This window comes from Malania oleifera, chromosome 4, assembly GCF_029873635.1.
Source record: "Malania oleifera isolate guangnan ecotype guangnan chromosome 4, ASM2987363v1, whole genome shotgun sequence".
Lineage (NCBI taxonomy): Eukaryota > Viridiplantae > Streptophyta > Magnoliopsida > Santalales > Ximeniaceae > Malania > Malania oleifera.
Genome location: NC_080420.1, coordinates 99,440,241 through 99,467,487, shown reverse-complemented (window position 1 = coordinate 99,467,487; position 27,247 = coordinate 99,440,241). Strand labels below are relative to the sequence as shown.

The following is a 27,247-nucleotide window of genomic DNA, read 5'->3' as shown; positions in this document are numbered from 1 at the left end:
GTAAATCTAAATCCGAATCCATTTAACTCCCACCTATTTGTGACTCGTCCTAACCCGACCCATCAACTTCTTTTATCATTCCTAATCTCATCTCAACTAACGTGGAAGAAGGTATTGTGGGGTCATACACCTCATCGTTAGTTTGGTAAAGCCAACTACCCATTAAAATCCAGAGTTTTATATTTAAAAATAAAATAAAAAGGCTAGACATACATTTACAAGTTAAAATTGATTTTTTAAAATTATTTTTATATTATTTCTAAAAAAAGAGAAAAACTCACAAAGAAACTAATATTATTAGGTTTGGTGAGGCAATAAAAAAATAGTAGTTGCAAAAATAAATTAAAAAAAAGTCTCTTTTCACTGCACTTAACTACATCATCATGCTGTCCTTCATGGCTTAGGCAGTTATGGATGCTTCCGCACACAGGCCTACGCCCCTCAAAACCGACCGCTCAGGAAAAATAACTGTTGGATGGCAGTTGAAGTAATTTCCGACGAAACAGAGGGCAATAAGTTAATCTCTCTAAAATGCCGAGAGAAAAGCAAAAGCGAAAAGACCCGACCTGTGAAAAAACGCAGAGATAGATAAAGAATTATAGACAGAGAACGCAGGGAGTAGAGAGAGAAAGGAGAAGCAGAAGAAGAATAAGAGAGAGAGAGAGGGATCTGAGAGGAGTCGGGTCACGTCGGGGCTGTCAGCATTAATGGGGAAATCTGTGCTGATGCGATCCGGGCTGTAGATCTCACCTGTGGAAGCCGCATGACCGTCCGATTCCTTTTCTCTCATCCTTGTTCTCTCTCTAGAGCTCAATCGCGGGAGCCGAAGCATCGCCTTATAAACTCCGATCGCTCGCTTCGAATTCGCAGATCGTCGCCTGCCACTCTCTCTGGTAACTCTTCGTCTTCTCTCTCATTTTCTGTAGAGGTCCTCATTCGTAGGGAGTATGGAGGGAGAGAGAGTGTGTGTGGAGAATTGCAGTGTAGTGGGATGTAGAGAGAGAAAGTCTTCTGTTTCGGAAAATTTTTTGTCTGATATTTGATCATAATATATATGGATGAGGGAGGAGGAGGAGGGGGGGGGGGTGGAGGGAGGAAAATGAGTAGGGGAATTGTCAATATGAAAGGGGGTATCTAGGTTTAGAATGCGATATGTTATGTGTTAATTTGACGCAGAAATGTTAGTTCACGTGAATGGGAAGTTTCTGCTTGTGTGTTGAAATCATTTTATTTTGACTATTGACTTCTTTGTTGCAGATTCGACTTGTAGGATGTTGCCGTTTGTCGGTATGCTGGGATGGAGCTGAGATCTAGCAATGGTGAAGAAGACAAGGTGACTCATTTTAAGTGATTTGAATTTGAACTTCTAATGGTTTTTTGGTCTCTTTAAGGGGGCTTTAATTGGATTTTATGCTCAAGTTGAACAATTGTGGAGATTCCTTGAAGAACTGTGAATCTCAAGCCGACTGTGTTTGGAGTTTAAAACCCTAATTTGTGTAACCCTGAAAAATAGTCCAAATTTCTTGAATGGAGGTCAGGTGTATAGTGTCTGAAGTTTTGAGCTATCTAGTTTGAATTTCCCGGAAAAATGGAAAGAACTGTATAGCTTGAAAGTCGAATTTAGTGAAACACAATCCATGGAAGATTGGTCCAAATACGCCAATAGTCCAGCTCATCTGGCTGTTGCACGCCGAGATTATGCTGCTTTGAAGCGACTCATCTCCTCATTGCCCCGGCTTTCCAAGGCCGGTGAAGTTAACACGGAAGCTGAATCACTTGAGGCTGAGATTGTTGCAGATGCTGTTTCTGCTGTTATAGATCGCCGCGATGTCCCTGGGCGTGAGACCCCTCTCCACCTTGCAGTCCGTCTGCGGGACCCAATCTCAGCAGAGATCTTAATGGCTGCTGGTGCGGACTGGAGTCTTCAGAATGAGCATGGGTGGAGTGCTCTTCAAGAAGCAGTTTGTACACGAGAGGAATCTATCGCCTTGATAATAGCCCGGCACTACCAGCCCCTTGCATGGGCTAAGTGGTGCCGTCGACTTCCCCGTATTGTTGCCTCTGCTGCTCGCATTCGTGATTTCTACATGGAGATAACTTTCCATTTTGAGAGCTCAGTGATTCCATTTATTGGTCGCATTGCTCCGTCAGACACATACCGGATCTGGAAACGTGGTTCCAATCTTCGTGCTGATATGACCCTTGCTGGGTTTGATGGATTTCGTATTCAGCGGTCTGACCAAACCTTTCTGTTCCTTGGGGAAGGCTACTCTTCTGAAGATGGTAATATGTCTTTGCCAGCAGGTTCTTTGATTGTCCTTTCTCATAAGGAGAAAGAAATAACAAATGCTTTGGAGGGTGCTGGTGCCCAACCGACAGAGGCTGAAGTTGCGCATGAGGTGGTAATGATGTCACAAACTAACATGTATCGGCCAGGAATTGATGTTACTCAGGCTGAGCTTGTTCCTCATTTAAATTGGAGGCGACAGGAGAGGACTGAAATGGTTGGGAATTGGAAGGCCAAGATTTATGATATGCTTCATGTCATGGTGAGTGTGAAGTCAAGGCGCGTTCCTGGTGCAATGACAGATGAGGAGCTATTTTCTGCAGATGGGGAGGAGCGGATTGCAAATGGTGGTGACAATGACGATTATGATGATTTGCTGACAGCTGAGGAAAAGATGCAGTTAGATTCTGCCCTTTGCATGGGCCAATCAGATGGTATTGGCGAGGAGGAGGGAAATAGCTTCCTTGAATGCCAAGAGAATGGTTCCGCAAGTTCCTTTGAATCTTGTGAATCCAATGGTGTTGTTAAGGAGAAGAAGAGTTGGTTTGCTTGGAATAAGAAGGGTTCAAAAAATGGAGGTGAGGACCCTGAGGATTCGAAGATTCTGAAGAAATTCTCAAAGTTAGCCCCAGAAGGTAGCAATCATAGACCTAATGATAGTCAAAGATCATCATCTGAGTTTCTTAGGGAGGATACGGGGGATACTAGGAAAGGAAAAGATAAAAGCAGCAAGAAGAAGAAGAAGAAAGGGGCAGCTAGTGAACCCAAGCATGAGAGTGAATACAAAAAGGGTTTGAGACCTGTTTTGTGGTTGACCCCAGATTTTCCTTTGAAAACCGAAGAGGTCTTGCCTTTACTTGACATCTTAGCAAACAAGGTTAAGGCTGTCAGGAGGCTCAGGGAGCTTTTAACCACCAAACTACCTCCTTGCACATTTCCTGTTAAGGTAATTGGTTATTCTTCTTTTCCTATTTTGACTTTCATATGAATATTGTTTCTGCTCTTTTCTATAGTGTGTCTGCTCCTTCTATCAATGACATTTGTTTACATTGCTTCTTTTTTGTTTTTTTTTTCCCCGACATATTAAAATTCCAAGAATTTTTTTTGTAATCTGCCTTGAGTTGATTTGTTTATTACTTTTATTTTTTGTGCGTGACCCTAATCATTAAGCTTGGATTATGTGTTTAAGTTTGTGTATTTTTCAGAAATTTTCTTTTTATTTTCTGGTTAAGAATTGTGTAGTCTTAGAAGTCTAATTAAGTAATTATTAATTGAAAGAAAGGTCAAGTTGTCTTAGTTTTATAGGTGCCCATTATAGTTTTGTTTTTCCATTTGGCAGAATCTTTTTGAGTGCAGTTAAAAAGGGGTTGTTTCGATGAAAAACAAGAAGTGATGATGAGCGTTTTTATGTATAGATATGTGGTTGTGAACTAATTGTTGTCGAATAGTCACTTGTAAAAAAAGTAGGCTAATAGTCATATAGTTGACTTTTTTATTTAAAAAAAACCATTTTACTGGACACAATATCAATAATTAAAACATGTGAAGACTATAGTTGGATGCTTTGTTCATTGATGTACCACTTGGCAGGATCAGAAACAGGTATATAAAAGAATTATCTAAAAGGTTGAATTCACCAATATTAGATAGCTTGTTGCAAACATATAAAGGGGTTGCCTATATGGAAATGACCAAGAAACAGAGGTGGCTTGGCCATTTTTTTAAGGGCTTAAAGTGTTTAGGAAATTAGTTGGAGAACTTGTGATTGCTGTAGGGATTTAAATGCCAGCTCATGTTCTCAACTGCTGAATCATGGTTTTAAATAACGGCCGTTACGTAGCGTAACGGCCGATACGTAACGGAAATCGGAAGCCCCGAAACCGATACGGGCCGATAATGCGGTTCGGAAAAAATTCACGGCCGTAACGGCCGTTACGGAGGCGTAACGGCACGTAATGGCCGATTCTCCAACGTTACACTTCGTAACGTCCGTTACGGACCGTTACATGGCCGACAGTCGCAGATTTGCTGAAGGATTTCTGCTGCAGGCAGCAGGCAGCAGCGCTGCTTTCCCCCTCCCCAGTCCCCACACTCATCTGCCATTCAAAGGGTAAAATGGAAAGTTACAAACTGACCTTGAAAATTTGTTGGCGCCTGGCGGAAGCAATAAGAAGGCTTCGAAGCCTGAGAGTGAGCACACCGAGGCTACCGAGCAGATCTACTCATCTTGCAGTTCCAGCAACTTGGCGAGTCACCAGCGACGGCGAAAGGTCTGCAGCAGCTCCGCCAGTCGTCGCAGTCGGCACCTTCCTCCGCTAGTCGTCGCAGTCGCCACCAGCCAGCCTCTCGTTTTAAGCTTCGGAGGCTCGGAGCTTGGCGTCATCTCTGCTTTGTGCTTCGCAGTTCGCAGCCTTCGCTCCTTCGAGCTCCTTCGAGTTCCCTCGAATCCCTCCCCTCTCTCGGTCTGAGTCGACTACCAGGCCCAGCGTATGAGACACTCTAACACTAACACTCAACACCCACAGCACTTTTCATTATGTTTTTTTTTTTTTTAAATTATATTTTGTTGTTCACAACACTTTTCATTCTGTTTTTTTTTTTTAATTATATTTTGTTGTTCCCACGGCACTTTTCATCATGTTTTTTTTTTTTTTAAATTATATTTTGTTGTTCCCACAGCACTTTTCATTCTGTTTTTTTTTTAAATTATATTTTGTTGTAAAATAGGTTTGTTAAATTGAATTAAAAAAAAAAAGTAATTTAATAGAGTAAAAAATTAGAAATCATTAATAATTATGTGAAATAAAATTTTCTTAATTTATAAATATTTTAATTGTATTATATTTTTTGAAAGATAATTATGAAAATTAATTCCATGACATAGCAAGCAATTATTAATAGTATATAATTAATATTTTTTAAGGTTAGTAAATAATTAATATTTACCAATAATAATTGAAGCCTTTTTTATAATAATATTTGAATATCAATAATCCACTACTGCATTCACCATCTAAACAAAGCATTAAAATAATGTATGTACACAAGACATCCATGTGATGGCATTTTATATTATCTAGGCTTAATTGAGCTATATTTTTCACCATTCTTAAAGAATTCTAAGGAATACTCTGCACAATTATTATAATATTTAGTCTTAGGATTTGCCAAACTTATAGAAATAAAATTTATTCATGGCACCAATTGGCTAACATACTATTTATGTCAGCTGGACAAAGTGGTTATTTTGATAAAGAAGATATCATATTCACTCCCATCTATTGAAAAAATATTGAATAATGTTCATATTATAAAATAAAAAAAAAATTAAATAACATCTGTCACCCATTTTATGTTACATGTGTATCTACTTGCCATTTCTTGAGTAGGGTGACCCTGTTTATTAATATTTTTTAAGTTTTAATACATCATTTTGACCTTAAATTTAAAATTAGGTAAAATAAATGTTTACATCTATTTTTTGTTTTTAGTTATCAAATAAAGTAAAATTTGATAACTTAATAATAAAAAAATTAACCTAATAGTTAATACATTAATAAATCTAATTTTTACTAATTACTACTGGAATTTATAGAAAAATTTAATTTTAATCCATATACTGAGAAAATGCTTAAAAAATTAAATAGTCAATTTGTAATGTATGGATCTCTATTTGTGATGCTATGATGTATATGAAAGTAGAGCAAAAATCTTTTTCACCTGTTAATTTCTTATAGTTATAAATGAAAATAAAATCAAGCTATGAAAAATAATAAAAATATCTTTTTAAAGATAAAGGAATATATTTTTTTTGTAATAAAATATCTAATATTTTATAATTTTGTTTATTTAAATATAAAAATAATAAACATTACTTATTATTTTTAATCAAATATTATACTTTATTTTTACGTAATAAGTATTTAAAATTAGGACTATTTAGTACTTATTATTTAATATTTACTAAATTACTAATTATATTATTCCTGTCATTGTAGAAAGGTTGTAACTTTGTATTTTCTTTATATTTTGTGTAGAGATCATCAAATTAAGTCTATCAATATGTCACGTGATAGAGGAAATGAAAACTTACCTAGTGAGGATATTGGATGGCATTTTGGTACTGCGGTAGACGGTAATAGACATGTTATTATGTGTAAGTTATGTGGGAAGATAATCAAAGGGGGCATTACACGCTTGAAACAACACTTGGCACATAAAAAGGGTCAAGTAGCTGGATGCTCAAATGTGACCACACAAGTAAGAGAACAAATGATGAAACATCTACAACAGTATGCTGAGAAGAAAAGAGATAAACAAAAAAGGCAAGAAGAAGCAGAAGCCCAAATTAGAGGAGATTTTGAGAATTTGAGCGATGAAGAAGACTTAGAAGAAGAAAGTATGAGATTTGCTCGACAAGAAAGCATGCGATCACAACAACAATGGGAAGAAAGACAAAGATTTCGAGCAAGAACAACTGGAAGGGGTAATATTTATGAAGAGGGAGGTGGCTCTGGCAGTGGTGCTACCAGTGGTTTCAATAGAGCAGGAGCTCGATCTTATAGTGGTCGAGAAGCTGGAGGTAGTGGACGACAATGGATCAATTCTGATGCCCCTGAAGCTAGACTAAAGGCAATGGATCCTATTTTAGAAAGAAGCAAGAGTGCGAAACAACCAAAACTCAACACAAAGTTACTGAAAGGTTTAAGAAGTAAATTAGGAAAAGCGGTTGGAAAATTCCTAATTTATAATCGGATTCCAGCGAATGTAGCTGACTCTCCATTTATGCAACCTATGCTTGATATTGCTGCAGATGTTGGAAAGGGGGTGAAGGGTCCATCACCCTATGAGATATCTGAAATTTATTTGGAGCAAGAGTATCAAGAAATGAAAAATTATATAGCTTCTTTTGCTGGAATTTGGAAGGAAAGAGGTGTAACAGTTATGTGTGATGGTTGGTCAGGACCAACTAGAAAACACATTATAAACTTTTTAGTTTATTGCGATAGAGGCACCGTGTTTCACAAATCAGTTGATGCCTCTAATGTGCCAAGCAGAACAGCTGAATATTATTTCAGGTAATTTTCTAATTTTAATTGTATATGCAAATAGTATTATGGACTTGCATGTTTTTAATTAAATAGTAGTAATTATTGAATCTATAATTTCATTTCAGATTAATGGATGAGGTGGTTGAAGAAATTGGAGAGGAGAATGTTGTTCAAGTAGTGACTGATAATGAAGCTGCAATGAAGGCAGGAGGAAAATTATTGATGCAGAAGAGGCCCAATCTCTATTGGACAGCATGTGCAGCTCATTGCATAGACCTTATTCTTGAAGATATTGGTAAGAAAAGTAACGTGAAGAAGGTCTTAGAAGATGCAAGAACAATAACCTCATTTATTTACAACCACACATGGACAGTGAATTTCATGAAGAAATTCACAAATAATAGAGAGTTACTTCGCCCTGCCATCACTCGATTTGCCACAAATTTCATTGCTTTGGAGACTATTGTCAGGCATAAACAAGCACTAAGGGAAATGTTTACATCTGATGCTTGGAAAAACTCAAGATTTGGAATGGCAAAATCAGGCCCAGCATATGATTCGAAGAAAATTATCTTAGGCAAAGAGTTTTGGCAAAAGGCCTCTGATATAATTAAAGTGCAAGAACCCTTGGTGAAAGTTCTTAAATTGGTTGATGGTGATGAAAAACCAACCATGGGCTTCATATACGAGGCAATTGATAGGGCGAAGTTGGCCATTCAAAAAGATTGCCGGTTTTACAAAGATTATTGGAAAATTATTGACAACCGGTGGAGTTTTCAGTTGCACCAAGATTTGCACGCTGCTGGTAAGTGTAAATCAAATACAATTTCTTATTATTTTAACTTTTAAATTATGCATAGTTGCATTAGAAAACTATTGATTAATATGTTTCTAAATTTAATTGTAGGGTATTTTTTGAACCCACAATTTCTTTATGGTGCCCCACCCTCTCCTGAAGTTGCTAGAGAAGTCATGGATGGAGTTAAAAAAGTGATAACCAAGTTGGTACCCGATATAGATACTCAAATTCGGGCTATTAATCAAGTAAGTATTGGTTCCATTAAATTGAATAATGAATTGTTCTAGTATTCTGTAATACTTTCAAGAATAATTATTAATACATCTAATTAATTAATTTTATTTCACAATCATCCTTTTTTAGTTGTTGCTATATCGAGATAGGCAGGAGACTTTTGGAACCCCATTGGCTCAAAGGGCAGTGAAACAAACAAATCCTGGTAAATATGACTATATAGCTAAATAATGGAAAATTACTCTATTTTCTCTCTTTGTGTTCAAATTTGACTTTTGAAATACGCTATACTAATATAAAACTCTTTTTAATTATTAATGCAGCTGAATGGTGGATTCATTATGGCTTGTGTGCTCCTGAACTCCAAAGAATAGCAATTAGAGTTCTTAGCCAGACCACATCAGCTTCGAACTGTGAGCGTAATTGGAGCACCTTTAGCCTCATCCATACGAAAACAAGAAATAGATTAAAGTACATGAGACTACAAAAACTTGTTTTCGTACATTACAACATGAGGTTAAAGTTAAGACGTACAATGAGAAGAAGCCAACGAGAAATTGAAGAGGGTTTCAATCCTATCAATTTGGACTACATTTTCGAAGAAGATGATCCTTTAAGTCAATGGTTAGAGGAGAGAGAGACACCACTACTCGACGGTCAGGACAATTCAAATTGGTTAAATGAAGAGGTTGGTGGTACTACAGAAGGAGGTGATCAACCACCAATAAACGCGCATGATGATTCAAGTTCAAGCCCTGAACGTACACAAAGTGATGACAATCTTGGTTTGAGCCCACCAAGTGATGATGATGGTAATAGTGGTGCTGGAGCTGGGGTTGGGGGGGGTGGCAGTGGTGGTGGTGGAGGCGGCGGTGTAGAATATAATTATGGATATGATACAGGGACATCATTTGGAAGGGATATATATCCTTCTGATCCTTATGGACTACATGACATACCTGAAAATTATGACTTGGGTATTCCTCCAGGGAACCAATCTTCCCAACCCAGGAGAAGGAGTGCTCGTGGTGACCCTAACGATTCTACTGAAGATTCATATGGTGTGGTTCGTAGTTTTGGCGACTTTGGTTTAGATGGTTCATCATCACAATCATATGGATCTCATCCAGCATATCCACATTATGCATCTCGTGACTCACATTTTTATCCCAGTGGATCAGGAATCTCAGGATCTAGTGAGTTTTCTTCTACACACTACCCAGAGCCAGCCCCTGCCCCAACTTATAGACATTATTCAGGAGAATTTTCATCACCAGTACATTTTCAAGAGCAACAACAAAATGACGTAAACTTGGGTTCATTCAACTATGTATTTCCACAAGGATGGGGAGATAATTTCCCATCCCAATCCCAAGATACAGATGCAAATTATGAAGACCCTCCACGTCATTCTTTTTGGTGGTGACATGTGTTATGTTACAAATTTGTAATATTGTATTCATGTATTTTCAACTATTTATTGATATTTGATATTAATCACTTTTTAAATTCATGTATGTGTAATGTGTATATTGAGTATTAAGTCTATTAAGTATTGATTCATTTTTAGTAACTTTATGACTTTAATTAATTGATTCTTACATTTCTACATCTTTTTACTCATTAAAGTAATGTAAACTATAAAAAAAATATGCTTTTTTTTGTAAACAGCGCACTAAAATTAATATAAAAATCATAATGCCTATTAAAAAGCATTTGTAGGTTGAAAAAAAGCCTTCAAAATTCATTAAAAATCATGTATTAATGGATTTCATGTTTATTTTTTAATTTTGGCATGGTTGTGCATGCGTGAAAAAAATTCACGACCGTTACGCCCGCTTCCCGTTACGTAACACCCGCGTCTCCCGCGACCCGCGACACCCGCGACCGTTTCGCGACGTTACCCGCGACCGCGATTTCGAACCATGTGCTGAATAAAGGGGTTGCCTATACGGAAATGACCAAGAAACAGGATGGCTTTGTCATCCTTTTAGGGGCTTAAAGTGTTTAGGAAATTAGTTGGAGAACTTGTGATTGCTGTAGGGATTTAAATGCCAGCTCATGTTTTCAACTGCTGAAAATCTTCTCTTTAGTCACCTTAGGAGTTTTCTATGCAAAAAAAAAGGGAAAAGAAAAAAAAGAAAAAAGGAAAAGGAAGGTAGAGTTAGAGACAATTTTAAAGCTGAATGTTGCAATTGTTCTAAAAAAATAAATTCTGAAAATCTTTTTGAGAAAATTGTGGTCTTAGTTGGAGTGAATGGCTCAACTTGCTCAACTGTAAAAATTGAAAGAGGACAAAGGTTATACTGCATTTACCTGCTTATCTGGACATCCTTTTGTGCAAAATTTGGTAGCTGCTTATCTGGAGACCTTCAGCAGGCTGTCTATCCCGTTCTTGGCCGTTTTCATATCTTGGTCTCCCTCTTGGGAGAAAGCCTTTTGTCTGATGCTTTTTGGGACCCTGTGATTGACAGAGTACGCAACAAATTGGAAGGTTGGAAGAAGGCTTGTCTCTCATTCGTAGGTAGAATTTTGCTTATTAGTGCCTTCCCTAGCCAACATTCCCATTATTACCAATCCTTTTTTAAATTACCTCCTTGGGTGGCTAGGAAGTTAGAAAAGATTATGAGGAATTTTCTATGGTGTGGTAGTTGGGGAGAATAAAAGGGATCACCTGGTTAATTGGGATGTTGTTAGGAAGCCTAAGCCTGAAGTGGGCCTGGGTCTTGGTAATGTGGTTTCTAAAAACATTTCTTCAATTGGGAAATAGTTATGGAGATTTCTTTCAGAAACTAATTCCTTATGACATGAAGTAATAAAGAGTAGATATGGTTTGCACAGGAATGGATGGGATTAAAAAAGAAGTGGAAATGTTACTCATGCTAGTCCTTGGAAGTTTTCTTCACAGGTAGCTTGTCTTTTCTTTCCTTTTAGTCATTTCAAAGTGGGGATTAGGGACAAAATTTGCTTCTGGGAGGATATTTGGGTTGGTGAGTCTTTGTTGGGGCTGTTGGTGCCATGCTTTTTTAGACTTTCCTCTGTCCATGAGGCACCAATTTCAGATTTTATTTTCAATGAGGGACTCTCTTTCTTGGGATTTCCAATTTTTTAGTAGCCTTATGAGAGAGAGTTTGATGAGTTAACTCGTTTGCTGAGTGTGTTGTGTTCTCTCTTGTCAAATTTGCGGGAGGACACAAGGCTTTGGATGGGGAGTCGCTTTGGGGTCCTTCTCTTCGAAGTCGTTTTTTCAAATCTCACTAAATCCACAAATCATAGCCCTTTCTTGTTAAATAAAGTTGTGTGGAAAGCAAAGGTTCCATTCAAAGTCCAGGCCTTCGTTTGGACTCTCATGCTCAACAAGATTAATACAAATGATGTGTTACAGATCAGGAGACCATACAAAGCTCTTGGTCTAGATATTTGTATGCTGTGCAGTGGTTCAAATGAGAGTTCTAGCCATCTATTTCTTCATTTTAAGGTGGTGAGATACATGTGGAATAATCTATTTTTGTTTCTTAGAGCAGAGTGGGGGACTCTGAAATCTATCTTTGTTTGGTAAAGTTTGTGGGGATTTGTGAAGAATTAAACAGGGAGGAATTTTTTGGCCTACACAGTTTTTCCCAGTGGTGTCGGTGATGTGGATTGAAAGGAATGCCAGAATGTTCAAAGATAAGTAGACCCCTCCTTCTCTACTCTGGGAGAAAGTCATTTTTTTTCTCTTTTTGGGAACATTCTTTTGGGATTTTTAAGGGTTTATCACTGTCTGGTGTCCAAAGAGTTTGGAAGGCAGCTTCAAAGTAATTGTGCTTCTTTGTTAGTTTTCAGTTTTTCCCTTGAGGATTTCTTATCCTCCACTCTTTTTAATCATTGTTTTCATTAAATATAACCTTTTTTGAGATTAAAAAAAAAGTGATAGCTGCATATCAGTGTACTGGAGAGGTTGGGTGAATCGTTATGGAGTTAGGGACTAGCTCTAGGGTTGAAAAGTTGTTTGATGAAGACAAATATACCTTTAGACATGCATTATAGAGGTGAAAGTAGAGAAAACATAGGTGGAAAAGATCTAAGAAACAAGTGGGAGTTCATGGTTTGACTAACTTTGTTCATAAGGATATATTGTTCCCAATTTAGATGACAAAAATACCATCCCTTGTCTTCAGAACACGTACTCAAGTTGGTGCATAAATATTACATTTGCTCGCCTTTATCAGAATGTTACATGTGTGGGAACTGCTATTTCTTTGTGCAAGTGCACGTGCTAATTAACCTTTGTCTTTGTCCACAAAAAAGAAGCAAGGCTAATTTGAGGCTAGCTTGTTATCGGTTTGTGTTTTATGGGGTTGTGGACTCCTGAGCTGTTCCATGGGTGTTTTGCTAGTTTATATAGTCGTGTAAGTAATGATAATCAACTTGTTTAAAGACTTATAGAGGGGGAATCAACATAAATTCTACCTATGCAGTTGATCTTGCAGTAACACACACACACATATTTTGCATCAAGCTGGTCTTGAGCAAAAGCCCAGTACCATGGTGCTCATTTCTGTTGATCATAGATCCTGTCTTGTACTGGAGCCCAAACTCAATCTCTTTTCCTTTCACCCCTGGTAACCCATTTTTATCTTCAATGTTTTCTTCTTCTTCTTTCTTCCCATTAGGCTCTCATCTTTCTCCCTTCTGCCACCATAAGCGTTGCAGGAACTACCATCACAGTCACTTCGGTTTTACCAATATCAATTGTACACTTTCTATTTTAAAATTCAGTTAGAAACTTCAAATTTCCAAGCTTCTTTGAGATATATCTCCTCGTGCTCTCTCATTTCTCAATTTTAGTCTCCTGCAAAACTGTCACAAAAAATAAGACTGCAAATCACATCTGTCCCATTTTCGTTTTCGGTATTTACCAGAAAAATTAGAGCATCTGAACCAGCCCCACCTTGAAATTTCATCACCGGAAGAGGAAAAGAAAAGAAAAAAAACTGAAATTACAATGTCGCCACCATCTCCACTTCTATCTTGTACCCCTTCACTTGTATCTTGGCGATGCTGACCATATCAGTCGATTTCCCATCATTTCAACCACCACTACCGGAAATTGTTGCTGGACTCCCAGAGAAACCCAAATGTGCTACAGATGCTGGCACCTGCATATGGCCATTGGTGGTCCAGGTTCCTTCTTTCCCCTCCTTTCGTATCTTTTCTATCTCTTTCTCTAAAACCTTCCTGCCCCTGCTGTTTTATATACTTGCTACATTTTTTTTTTAAATTGCCCAAAGAAACAAAACTAAACAAGACAAAAAATCAGTCCCCTTCTCCCTAATAGCTTAGTTAAATCCAGCTCTTGCATTGTCATGCCACATCATTTGTCATGTTCTTTCCACACTCTGACATCAGCAAATTGCCACATCATCAAACTTCTTTGGCAGCAGCCTGATCCTAGTTTGTATAACTCATATGCAGGGTTAAATTTGCATTTTTCCTTGCAAATTTTTTCCTTTAAGACCTTTATTTTTCTCCCTAATTTTTTTCCATTCCCTCCACATTAGGTCCTACTTACTTTAGTCCTTGAGAAAAAGGACAGCTGCAGGGAAAAAAATCCAGCTACATGGTGACTGGTGTTGAGTTATTTGCAGTGGTGGAATTTTTGTTTGCCTTGGTAGGGTAGGAAACATGGAAAATTCTTTGGAGACCATTTCTAGTGCTTTGAAAAGGCTAACAACTGAAGTTGCAGCCTTGGGCAAGTGGCTGGGATGAGATGAAATAAGCCACATAGAAACAATTTGTACCTCCTACATAACAGAATTTAATATGCACCTATTTGGTTTGTAGCAGGATGCTTACCAATTACACTACTAAATTCCATCATCCGGCTATTTGTGTAAATATGGGATGAAAAGAGAGATGTGATCTTTGCTTTGTACCAAAAAGGATTGAAGCTAATTATTGCATCCCCAATCTTTCTTCACATTGCCTTAGTGTATAGTTGGGGAGGCATTTCAGGATGCCATTTAGAAAAAAGGTAACATGCCTCCTAGTACTACATCAACTCTTTGATTTTAAGAAGAATGCTCCTTGACTTGTGTGAGAGAAGTCGGCTGAGTAGCTAGATGAATATTTTTAATGTGCACAAACTAGGATTTGGGTATACATGCTCAGACTACTATCCTCATTGGAAGACTAGAGCAGTTGCACAATGTAAGAAGATGATGATGAAATTCAGGTCTTTTAAATGACTTAGATGAAGACGGAAACGTTGGAGATTGTTTAATACTTTGATGTATCCTCTTTTTCACAAGTTTTAATGAAATATAGATTGGAGGTTATTTGTGAAACTTTGGTGATTTGTCGTAGCAACCTTCTATTCTGGTAGTTGTACAAAAGCAGTTCCTGAAGAAGCTGTAAAGAAGTTGGAATTTGAAGCTCAAGTTGCATCTTGATTCACACAAGATTTTTTGGTGAACATGCCAACTTGAAGGTCCATGATCAATGCATGCTTACCTTAATATTGGTTTGATTATGAAGAGTTGAAGACGGTGCAATTTAGATTTGTCTCATTCTTTTGGGGGCATTCATGATTGTTTGATAGGAGTGTTAAACAGGATGCATATAAAAATTTCCAGACCTTCCCATTGTCAAGAAGTAGATGCCGTTGATCTTCCATTAACCAAATTGAAATGCACTGCCAGTTCTTTTAGTTATGAAGCATGATGCTTCCTCTCATGGTGATGGACTCTTCGGTGGTTTCCCCAACTCATGAAGGCCGAGTTCTTCTTGGTAGGAGGGAATTGGTGTTGTAAGGGGTTTGTTTGAAATTGTGTCCTGTTTATTTTCTTTTTCTTTTTTGGTGTTTGTATTTTATATAAATTAGAGTGTTGAACTCATGTAAAACAGTTTTGTGAGTTAAAATTAAGAAGCCGTGTGCAATTGCCCCATCCCCACCTGCCCACCCCCTAATATTCTTCCTCCTCTGTCTTCGTTCTCTTTTTTTCTCCCTCTTTGATGCTACATCAGGAAGCCAAGAGTGCCATGAATTTAGAAGGATGCTGTAGCTGATGGAGATTCACATTTTTCAGTGTTGTGGGGTTTATGGTTGGAAAGTAATGTGCATATTTTTTTCTAGGAAGAAACTGGATAATTTTTTTTTATGGAAAATAATTCATTAATTGCCTTTGCTTTGTTGTGTTAGTCGTGGGTGCTTTGAAGGAGTGAGCTTCTCTGACATCCAACAGGATTGGCTATCTTCGTTGATTTAATAGAGGTTTTTTCCTTTCTATTTTTCTTTATTGTTTTAGTAGGATTCCTTATTCTTCTTTTTGTTTGTTCTTCGTTGAATGAAGTCTTATTCTTTTGCTACCAAAAAAAAAAGAAAAAGAAAAAAGATATCACTGCACAGCATTGTGAAGTCCTTGAGATGAGTAGCATCAAATTGAATTGAGTAATCTGAAGGTCATACAAATAAAAGGATTTCAAACATTGATGAATGCATGGACAAACGTCCATGAAAAGTTTCAATTTACGTGCTATCCCAGCAGCTGCTGTCCTTCAATCTGCCAATTTTCTTTTGTACTATTTTCATTTTGATGCCTTGATCTTATAAAACACACTGCTTCATGGCATTCATGGTGATAAATCCAATCATTAGCTTTATCAAGCTCATTATAACATAGACAAGGAAACATTATCATATTTCAAAACCTGTGTTGCAATATTTGCACACTAAGGAAATGCTAATGGACTGGTTTTATTTTTAGAATATATAGATTCCAGAGGCAAACTCTGCCTGTGATGCACTTAATGTCCTAATCTTTTTACACACAGTTGGTCCCAAGCTTGGGTAAAGGAGGATGGTTGCGTTTGGTAGCTGACAGCCATCATAAAATTTGTCAGATCACTATGATATGAATCCTTACTGAATATTCGTTGGAGTGTCCCCTATGGAGGACGTGTTGCACTTACACCACCTAGGTGTAGTGACAAGTGGGCGAGAGGGTGGGTTAGGTCGTCGCCTCGAAGTGATGCGATGTGTCGGCGACTAGGTACATAATCAAATATGCGAGGGTTCCTGCAACATTCTGGATGTGGGCTGGTAAAGAAGTTAATTCAGGATATTAGGATTAGGTTAGCAACTTGGAGTATAGGGACACTTATATGTAAAAACATGGAAATTGTGGACACAATGATTAAAAGAAAAATTAATATAGTTTGCCTTTAAGAAGAAACTAAGTGGGTGAGGGAGAAAGTTAGAAAAATTGATAAATCAGGATTTAAACTTTGTTACGTTGGAAAAGAAAAAGTGAAAAATATAAGAATGGGGTAGGAATTATTGTAGATAAAAACTTGAATGATAGCGTTGTAAATGTAAATAGAGTAGGGGATAGATTTATAAAAATCAAGATGGTCGTAGGCCAAAAGATAATAAATATCATTAGTGCTTATGCTCCTCAAGTAGGCCTATCAGAAAATCTTAATAGACAATTTTGGGAAGATATGGATAGTATTATATGAGGCATATTAGGGATTGAGAAAATATTCATAGGAGTAGATCTAAATGGACACATTGGAAGGGATAATAGTTATGAGAGGATACATGAAGGTTATGGATATAGAGACAAAAATGAGCTTGAAGAGATGATCATAGACTTTGCTATGCCATACGATTTTATTACAATAAGTATTTCCTTTAAGAAGAGAGAACACTTATAATATTCAAAAGTGGATGAAATAAAAGTCAATAGATATTTTTTTAATTAGGAGGGAAGATTGTTTATCATGTAAGAATTGTAAAGTTATTCCAGGTGAAAGCTTAACCACACAACGTAGAGTTTTAGTGTTAGATATATGTATTTAAAAAATGGAAGAGAAAGGGTCAAATAAATCAGTGTAAGAGAACCGGATGGTGGAACTTAAAGGGAGAAAATATAATAAAATTTAAAGATAAAATATGATCAAAGGTGGTGATTGGACTATAGAGGATGGTGTAGATACAAACACCTATTGGAGTAGGATACCTAGCTCTATTAAAAAAAAAAACAAAAGAGATTTTAGGTTAGTCAAGAGGAAGATTCTCAAATAGCAAAGAAAGTTGGTGGTGGGATGAAGATGTTTAAAAAGCCGTAAAGATAAAAAGAATTTGGTATAAAAATGGCAAAAATGTAGAAACATGGATAACTCTGAAAAGTATAAAGAGGCGAGAAAATGTGCAATAAAGGCCGCTAGTGAAGCTAAACGCAGATCATTTAATAATTTGTATGATAGATTAGATACAAAAGAAGGGGAAAGAGATATATTTAAACTTGCTAGAGTTAGAGAAAGAACAAGGACTTAGGTAATGTAAAATGTATAAAAAGTGAGGATGATACTGTCTTGATAAGTGAAGAAGATATAAAAAAAAATGACGAAGTTACTTCAGTAAGCTATTTAATGAAAATCTAATAGAAGGCTTAAATTTAGAATTGACAAATAAGGAAAAAACTAAAAATATGAGATTTATTCGCAAGATTAGAGTTAATGAAGTTAAGTTTGCACTAAAAAAGATAAAAAAATGGAAAAGTTATAGGACAAGATAACATTCCAATTGAAGTTTGGAAATGCTTAGATGTTTGGAATTATATGGTTAACTAATTTATTTAACACAATTATAAAAACTAAGAAAATGTCAGATGAATGGAGGAAAAACATTTTAATACTTCTATACAAAAATAAAGGAGATATTCAAAATTGTAATAACTATTGTGGAATTAAACTTACGAGTCATACAATGAAACTGTGAGAAAGGGTAGTTGAACAAAGGTTAAGGCTAGAAATGAAAGTCTCAGAAAATCAATTTGGTTTTATGTCTGGAAGATCTACTACTGAAACTATATATATTTTGAAAAGATTAATGGAAAAGTTTAAGAAAAAGAGGAAGGATTTACATATGATATTTTTTGATTTAGAGAAAGCGCATGATAGGGTACCTAGGGAAGTTCCATGGTGGGTTTTAGAAAAATAGGGTCTATGTATTAGGTATACTGATGTCATTAGGGATATGTACGATGGAGTAATGACTAGTGTAAGGACTATAGGTGTAAAGACTAGAGAATTTCCAATCACTATAGGTGTACACCAAGGATTTGCTCTGAGTCCTTATCTTTTTGCTTTTGTGAAGGATCAACTGACTTGGGAGTATCCAAAATCAGGTTCCATGGTGTATATTGTTTGCAGATGATATTGTATTGATTGATGATTCTAAGGGTGGGGTAGACACTAAGTTAGAATTATAGAGAGAATCTTTAGAATCTAGAGGCAGAATATATGAAATATAATTTCAATAATAGCAGGAAGAATATTGGAGATAAAGTTAAACTTGATGATGATGAAATAAATAGCACTTGTATATTTTGATACCTTGGATCTATTATGCAAGATAAAGGAAAAATTGAAGAGGATGTAATGCATAGAGTTAAAGTAGGTTAAGTAAATTGGAGAAGTGCTTTAAGTGTGCTTTGTGATCTTAGAATACCCTTGAAATTAAAAGAAAAGTTTTATAAGACGGCTATAAGACTAGCTATGTTATATAGATAAGAATGTTGGACAAATAGGAAACAACATATCCAAAAAGTGAAAGTTGCTAAGATGAGATTGCTTAGATGGATGAATGGTATAACATTGAAAGATAAATTGAAAAATGAACATATTCATAGTAAGTTACTGGTAGAAGATAAGATAAGGGGGGGGGGGGGGGTTTGATTTAGATGGTTTGGGCACTTGCAACGTAGGCCACATAGTGCGCTAGTGAGGAAGAGGGAGTTAGTTGTTGTGAGGGGTAGTAGTAGGGATAATGTTGGACCTAAAATAACTTCGAATGAGATAGTAAGGATTTAATATCCCTGAATTTGTCAAAAAAAGTTGTCCATGTTCGCATAAATTGACGAAAAAGGGATTCATGTAGCCAACCCCACCTAGTGGGACTTCAAGCTTGGTTTTGTTGTTGTTATTATAGATTCTAGAGGCAAACATGTTTTGAGGATCTCCTGTTAAGCCTTATTATTGAATGAAGGCCAGGTATAGGTTGGATGTTGGCAACCTTTAATTGTCAATGAAGTCATTGATGGTATTCTCTATAGGATTGCCTTTGGTGTGGAGATGCCATAGTTACTGTTAATTGGACTTGTTGAGGTCTAGACATCTAGTTCCATAACATTCATGGTATCTGGGTAAGCTTATGATCAGGGCAACAAATTTAGGTTAGTGCTTTAAATGAATCTCAGAGTGAGTGATATGTGATATATAGCAGTGAGAGAATGGATACGTAAATTTATGGTGCAAACTTGGATGTTCTTTTGTTACAGTAGGTCCATTGGGCATTTACTCTACTCCATTTGAGTTACTGTTAATTAAATCCATTTTACTCTGATACCATCAAGGGCCATATATTTGTTATTTTTTCTTTGCTCACCCCTAGGTTCATTTTCATTTTGGTCATATTCATTTAGGTGGCTTCTTTTTTTCCATTTGGAAACAAGGCAACTTCTATTCTTATTGGATGAGTTCCTGTGTGTTGAGCATTCATTGATCTTCGTTGTATGTGCTCAAAATATCTTAAATGATTTTTCTTATGCAAATTCTTAATTTTTTCTTGAATTCAACAATTTCATTTTTTTTACAAACCCATTACAGCTTCATTTTGGCTTATTATTATTTTTAAATATTATGATTCTTCACTACCCAACATTTTGTCTTGAAAATTTTCTCCCTTTTTTTTTCATTAAACATAACTTTTCTTTTGTGATCTTGCTAGACTCTTGGCATTCCTCCATTTCATCAAGCCATCTTTAATTCTATAGGCCTCAGTCTCCCATCTATTCTGACTAACTACTCGTAGATATTTTCTTGAGCAATCTAGCTTGGAGTTGGAAGTGAAGGCTTCAGAAGATGTTTAGTAGTTTTGAAATTGCGCTCATGGTCTCTAATATAACTATGCTTGTGTTATTTTGGTTGCTGGCATTAAGCATGGTATTTTGGAGGCTGTTTGTGTTTAGAGACTTAATAAATCAACATATATGGGCTCTGGGCTTCAATGAAACAACATTGAAGTTTTCATCTTTGTGGTGCTTGTCATATTCTTTTACTGCTCCAGTAACTTGAAACAAGAGTTTATGTGTTTTACATGGTTAGCATATTTGGAAATTGCTCATATTTAGAGAAATCTTTAAAGTCTTATCCCTGTAAAACATCGAAATCGATGTTGTATAAGCCATAATGTGCGATCTTTTCCTTGTCTTAAGTGTAGACGCACAACTTAAAAGTTTGTTTGGTATCATTGTAAAAAATTTGAAAACAGAAACCAAAAAACAAAACTAGAAACCAGAAAGGAAAAAAAAAAGGGGATGAGGTCTTTGTGGGGAGGGAGAGAGAGGGAGCAAGGGGAAGATGACAGAGCACCAGGATCTTCACATCTGAGCAGTGCGCTGCGGCAAATGTGATGATGGTAGCAAATCGGCAGCAGGAGAGAATACCATGGCTAGGGCATCTCATCTTGAGTTGAGCCAATTGAGAGTGACCATTGACTCTTTTTAATGAATTTATGCAAAACTGATAAATGCTTGCAACAATTTAACAATTTCTGTCGACTCTATTAGTTGAATAATCCTGTTGTCTTATGGTCTATTAATATTGAATTTATGGTTATTTCTTATGTTGATTATTCACTATTAAAAAAATTGTATTATACAATGGTTTATTTTCTGCTGCATTCCAGCATATTGACTGCTGTAATAATAATAAAGCACTGATATTCTTTTCGGCAGGTCGCCATCCCAATTGTCCCGACAATTCGGGTTCTTGTTACTTTTACAAAATTTGAGGAGCTTCAGCCAATTGAGGAGTTTTCGACCCCTCTTTCCAGCCCTGCACATTTTCAAGATACCAAGTCAAAGGAATCTGAGGGTTCGACATCATGGATTTCATGGATGAGAGGGAGCCGTGGGGGGCAATCAAGTGATGGTGAAAGCCGTCGATACAAGGATGAGGTTGATCCTTTCCACATACCATCCGACTATTCCTGGGTTGATGCGAATGAGAAGAAACGACGCTTGAAAGCAAAGAAAGCCAAGAGCAGGAAACACAAAAGACAGCCACCAGCCAAAGGCGGGGACGTTGGACATAATGAGGACTTGGAAGAATCATAGCAGGAGTTCTCGGTGGCACCTTGCTGCATTGCTATAGTTTGCAAAAGCAAAAGAGCGGTGTGGCTCTTTCCAATGCTCGTCTGACCCTTTGTTCTTCCATCTGTATCTTGCCAAGGGTTTCAGGGTTAATTGTTAGGGTAATGCCTGTAGTTGATTTAAGAAAATCTTTTTATCTTCTTCCATTGTTGTATTTTTATGTGATGTGAAATTGAAAGAGGAACACAACCCCCTTGTTTCTTTGATAGGTCGTTTTCATTCTGATTTTTCCTCAAAAACCATTCTGTGTATCTACATCGATGGTTATCAAAGTTTTCTTTTGGTGTTCAGAATTGTTTTTGCCGGAACTCGATATTTTGCTTTTGAGAATTGTATGGATTATGGATAAATGGATAAATCCAAAAGCAAAGGCTAAGCTTGGAAAATATTTTTCAGTTGTGTTTGGTTTACAAAATAGAATAATCATATTATTGGAATATAATTTATTGATTTGTTATGCAGGAATTGAATGGATTGGGAATGAGATTAAATGAAAAATCAGGTCAACACTGAATTTGTGTTTAGTGATATTAGAATAGAATGGAATGAAATAAAATATTGTATAACAAATATTATAAATTATGAAGGAAAACTCAAGAAATGAATTAATTTTTGTCTCATAATGGCATTTTTGTATAAAAATAATTTGGTATATTTACTTAGAAGATGTTCTTTTAAAAATTGTGTAACATGAGTCCCTCATTGTTACTAAATGAATAGCATGAGGTACTTGAACCTTCTACCAATATTAAAACATTAGACAAAGCCACTTTTCTCACTTTATAAATTATAGCCTAATGAGAGAAGTTTTGACCCAACATTAAGGATTTAAAATTGTAATATCCAAACTTGAAGGTCAAAGGTATAATTGCAAATATAGTTTGTTCATGTACGAAGGTAAAATTGCTTTTGTATATCTTATCCTCGAGAGAATTTCCATGGCACATGAACCTTGTGCACTAGGTGGTTTTACAAAAGTAAATTATTACATAATAACTGACAAATAAGTTAAAAGAAACATGTAATATTCGTGCACTTCTCGGAATGTTATTGAAGGTTTAATTGTTTGCTAAATGACAATAAAAAGACCTTAATTGGATGCACATCAAGGATTGAACATCGCCAAACTAATGTTTGAAAGTTTGAACATGTATAACTTTGACATGTGAGATTGTCCAGGTTTAACAAGCCAAATGTCACTAAAGGAAAAGATATTGCGTTGGACTTTTTGGAAGATTGCACAATTGAGATCTAACTCGTGAGATATATGATTTCAAATTGTAATGAGCGTAGGTTTGACTTTTAATGAGTTAGGAGAATATGACCATAAATTCCCTAAGAGAATTAAGAATATGACCACAATTGAGACTCAACTTCTCCCTAACTTTTTATTTCTCCTTTTTCTTCTTTTTTCCTCTCTTTCCCTCCTTACCTTCCAACCTATTTTCAATGGCCTCCCTCCCATCCTAACTATTTTTTCACTTTCTATAATTCCTCAACCAATTCCCTGTCACACGAGGTACTACCTTCGCGTCATAGGATATCTTGCAGCTTTGAGGGGGTTGGCATGAGATCTCGGAACACTCGACTTTTACCGTCCCCCAAACGCATCCCTCGTTTTTAGAACATGTTTAAAAATTTGATAAACTCCTCTGCATTCATATCAATGACTATCACAAGTGATTGATTAATTGGTGACAGAGCACACCATAAAGTGATTTAAAAACATCATTTGTTTTTTATTATACCAACGTAATTTTGGTGGTGTATACGATCATATATCAAATTAACACAGATTAGAAGACGATCCTTGTCAAGGTGAGAATACCTAACCACAAATATTAAACTCCACTTGAATTAAGAATTTTATTTGAAAAAAAAAAAGGAAAAAATAAAAAAATAAATTCATTTTTTATATCAAATATTGTTAAAAATTGAACTAATCTAAAGAAAAAGTTTTTAAAAAATCAAAGTTAATGACATGCAAATCAAAATTATTTTATTAGTTCACTATATATTTTATTTCCATTCACACCCATTTCCTAAAAAGTATACATGCTTTTATGTTGTGTTAAGACTATCATAAGGTGCTCTTGAAAAGATTTGGTCAAAAGTTAGATCCATTGACTTATTGAATATTACAAAATTCAACGACCATGAACACATGCGATAAGGAGGGGAGGGAGGAGGAAAATAAGGCATGCAGAGACACAGCCCCTGTCCTTCCTATGCTCCTTCTTTCCCATTCATTTATGTGTGCTGAATTTTATGTGTGTGTGTGTGTGTGTGAGAGAGAGAGAGAGAGAGAGAGGGCACAAAAAAAAAAAAAAAAAACTTTTAGAGTTCTTTAATTGTGAAAATTATTTTATTTTTCATTTTTATTTGTTAAATAATTACAAAATATACTTTATTCTTCATTTTTTGAAATATTACGTAGAAAGCTTAAAAATAAAAAATAAAAAATTCTTTTGCTTAGAGTTTTTGAAAATTGAAAAATTGAGAATAAAAATATTGAAAATAAAAGAAAAAATTTTTTGATGCCCCAAACGATACTTAAGTTGAATACTTATTTTAATTTAGTACTTGTTAATAAAACGATATTACATATGCCCTCATAGGTGGCTCAATGGTAAATTCAAGACTCTTAGTTAAATGATCAAGGTTGAAGTTTGGGGAGCTAATGACTTTCCATTCGAGATAATGTATTGATATTTAAGTGGAGAAGGGGAGAGGGGCAGATTCATTATCCCGATAGATTAATCGAGTGTTCAAAAGACCTTAGACACCACCATTTTAAAAATAAAAATAAAAACATATTACATGAAGTGAAACTTTTAATTCATCCTACCCAAGCCGAAGTGTCATACATTAGGGATGCTTCGAAAGATGCTAAACTCTATATGGTATATATATATATATATATATATATATATATGCCCGTGGGATGATAAAATATATTGTGATTATTAAGGGAAAGAGAAGGTAATTTTTAATTAATAATTAATATATATTTTTTTTCATTACTCTTGGGTGCATTTATTTCACAAACTAAGATTTTGTAACATTGGTCAAGATGAAAAGTGTTGGGCTGAATTGAAATATAGGATAATTATCCTATTAATTTTGTGTCTGATTTGTATTCTCTAATAAGTGATAGGCTAAGATACAAATAGAAAATCCTGTTTAACTTGTTTTTTATTTATGCCCTCCCTATTTTGTCCAATCCCATAGTCGTGCTACACTAAATTAGCTATAATCTTGCGATTGAGGGCAAGAATTTTGAAATTTAAATTTAGATTTACGCAAATTAGTAAAAAAATAATATAACATTGTATTAAGTTTTTTTTTTTAAATTCACACAAATTCAAATTTAAAGTCTGGAATTCATGCTCCCAAACACTATGTGCATGCGTATGTTAGGGAATGAAGGTTTGGAGGCGACGATTGAAAAACACAATAACTCAAAAGATAATCCTTATGGTTTGTTCAAATCAATACTAGCTAGAATAATCAATTACCAAAAATAAAAAAATGATCAGCAATCAACGAGACAAAATCAATAATACAAACAAACGCACAAATCAGTTGCAAACACATATGTTACACCCCAAACATATTAGCCTCAAAGGAATATCATCCGTCATAAAGGGAGTATTAAAGCACACCCACGATAAGGGGCCTCATCACTCCAGGGGTGTTACTCAGAACGAGCAATTGCTGTCAACTTCATAAAAGCCAGAGCGATTCACACCTGCACCTTAATTCGCCAATAAATGACATCACACCCTCAGGTCAACTCCAGCCATGGGGACTCAGAGATGAGGATAAGGTAAGTCATTCTGAATCCATTCTTATTGTTGCATACAACTTCTTTGAAGCATTTCCCTTACTAAGGCATTGGAATGATCCCCCGGAGTACACCCCGGGTCCTCCAAGCCTATTTTGTTTTCATACTTTTTAGGCCATCGGAAGTCAGAGAGCAGCCTCGTAGGTCATCGCCATTTTTATTCCGTTACAGTTGGTGCCATTTGTGGGAACTTGCTTCTGAGAGGTGCTCATCTTGCTCCCGACCTCCGACACTCGAATACTAACAACCACTCACGGCTTAAGCTCCGACCCTACCGTTGGAAAAGAATCACCGCAATCCATTCACTCTACACCTGTAGAACGTTCGAGGGTCACCAGGGAGGAATTTCTCGCCTTTCAAAGGAAAATGGAAGTTTCCTATAAGAAGATGGAGGATATGTTCAACCTACTATTGCAACAAAAGAGTTAGGAAGAGCATGTCCCCCGCCAACAACAGGTTAGCCCCAACTTGCCTAAGAAAGTAGAGAAACTGAAGGAGAGTGAGGAAAAAACTGGCCTCACTAAGAAGGTGGAAGACACGAACAACACAAAAGTCAATGAGCAAAGATCGACCGAGTTAGAGGAGAGGATTAAAAAGATAGACCAAATTGAGAAGATGATGAAAGAGGGTTGAACCAACCCCTTCTATGGGGAAACCTCTCTAAGATCCTCGAAGCCGTCGTTCACTATAGAAGTGATGGAGGTCCTGCTACCCAGCAAGTTCAAAATGCTGACCTTTGAAAGGTACGAGGGTTTGACTGACCCAATTGATTATTTAGACACCTTCAAGGTGTTGATGCAATTGCAGGGCACACCTGATGCCATCATGTGCCGGGCATTTGCAGCCACCCTTAGGGGTAGTGCTAGGGATTGGTACCGAATCCTACGACCTAGATCGATTGGCTCCTTCTCTGAGTTGGAGCAACTGTTCACTGGCCATTTTCTCAGCAGTCGGAGAATTGTCAAAACGTCGGCTCATATGATGAACATGGTTCAGGGAGGACGGGAGACACTAAAAAAGTTCATGCATCGTTTCCTCACCGCGACCCTGAAGATCCACAACCTAGACATGGGGGTGGCTTTGGTAGTTCTGACCATGACCCTTCAGCCAAGTAATTTCCTATACTCATTGGGGAAGAAGCCGCCAACTGACATGAGAGAACTGATGGCCAGAGCATAGAAGTATGTCAACCTGGAAGAGATGATTGATACAAGAGGAAATCGGATCGAGTTGAAAAGGAAAGGTAACAGAGAGATTGACGAACCTTCCAGACCCGTGAAGAGGTAGGAGAATAGCACGCTGCATGCTAGCTTTAAGGTGAGAGGACACACTAGTAAGTTTCAAACTTATACTCCCTTAAACACACCATGAACCGATGTGTTGATGCACATAAGAAAGAAAGAGTATGTGTCGTGGCTCGAACCTATGCGAACACCTTCATATAAACAGAACATGTCAAAGTTCTATTAGTTCCATAGGGATCTCAGGCACGATACTGAGGAATGTATTCAATTGAAGAATGACATTGAGACCCTGATAAAAAAAAAAGGTCACCCGTCGAGGTTTGTAAAGAAAGGGGGCCGTTAAGGGGAAACTCGTGAGCAGAAAAGGCCGAACAAGGAGGAGAAAGAGGAGCAAGTTTTTGGGAAAATCGCAGTGATCTTTGGTAGATCCGCTAGTGGCGGAGACAACGGAGGCACTTGATAGAGGTATGCCAAGCAGGTGCTCTTAAAGGAGAAAAGGGAGTCAAGCAGCAAAAGACAAAAACAGGAAGACGCTATCACCTTTGATAGTGAAGATGAATAAGGAGTACAACAACCTCATGAT

General features: G+C 36.6%; 2 protein-coding genes across 2 annotated transcripts; both read left to right on the top strand.

Moving 5' to 3' along the window:
• Positions 1–328: 328 nt before the first annotated feature.
• Positions 329–21,961, top strand: LOC131153545 (uncharacterized). Its single transcript, XM_058105916.1, has 3 exons — positions 329–893; positions 1,258–3,233; positions 21,157–21,961. Exons 2-3 carry the CDS (start codon positions 1,638–1,640, stop codon positions 21,535–21,537), a joined length of 1,977 nt encoding a protein of 658 aa, XP_057961899.1. The 5' UTR covers positions 329–893; positions 1,258–1,637; the 3' UTR covers positions 21,538–21,961.
• On the top strand, positions 7,341–9,885 carry LOC131153544 (uncharacterized). Its single transcript, XM_058105914.1, has 4 exons — positions 7,341–8,143; positions 8,246–8,382; positions 8,501–8,576; positions 8,695–9,885. Exons 1-4 carry the CDS (start codon positions 7,468–7,470, stop codon positions 9,795–9,797), a joined length of 1,992 nt encoding a protein of 663 aa, XP_057961897.1. The 5' UTR covers positions 7,341–7,467; the 3' UTR covers positions 9,798–9,885.
• Positions 21,962–27,247: the final 5,286 nt, after the last annotated feature.

Bases quoted from the DNA above. Each gene is read 5' to 3' on its own strand.
- LOC131153545 (XM_058105916.1), top strand. From the start codon at position 1,638: ATGGAAGATTGGTCCAAATACGCCAATAGTCCAGCTCATCTGGCTGTT. The intron at 3,234-21,156 runs GTAATTGGTTAT...TCTTTTCGGCAG, and splicing joins CTTGCACATTTCCTGTTAAG to GTCGCCATCCCAATTGTCCC.
- LOC131153544 (XM_058105914.1), top strand. From the start codon at position 7,468: ATGGATGAGGTGGTTGAAGAAATTGGAGAGGAGAATGTTGTTCAAGTA. The intron at 8,144-8,245 runs GTAAGTGTAAAT...ATTTAATTGTAG, and splicing joins CCAAGATTTGCACGCTGCTG to GGTATTTTTTGAACCCACAA. The intron at 8,383-8,500 runs GTAAGTATTGGT...ATCCTTTTTTAG, and splicing joins AAATTCGGGCTATTAATCAA to TTGTTGCTATATCGAGATAG.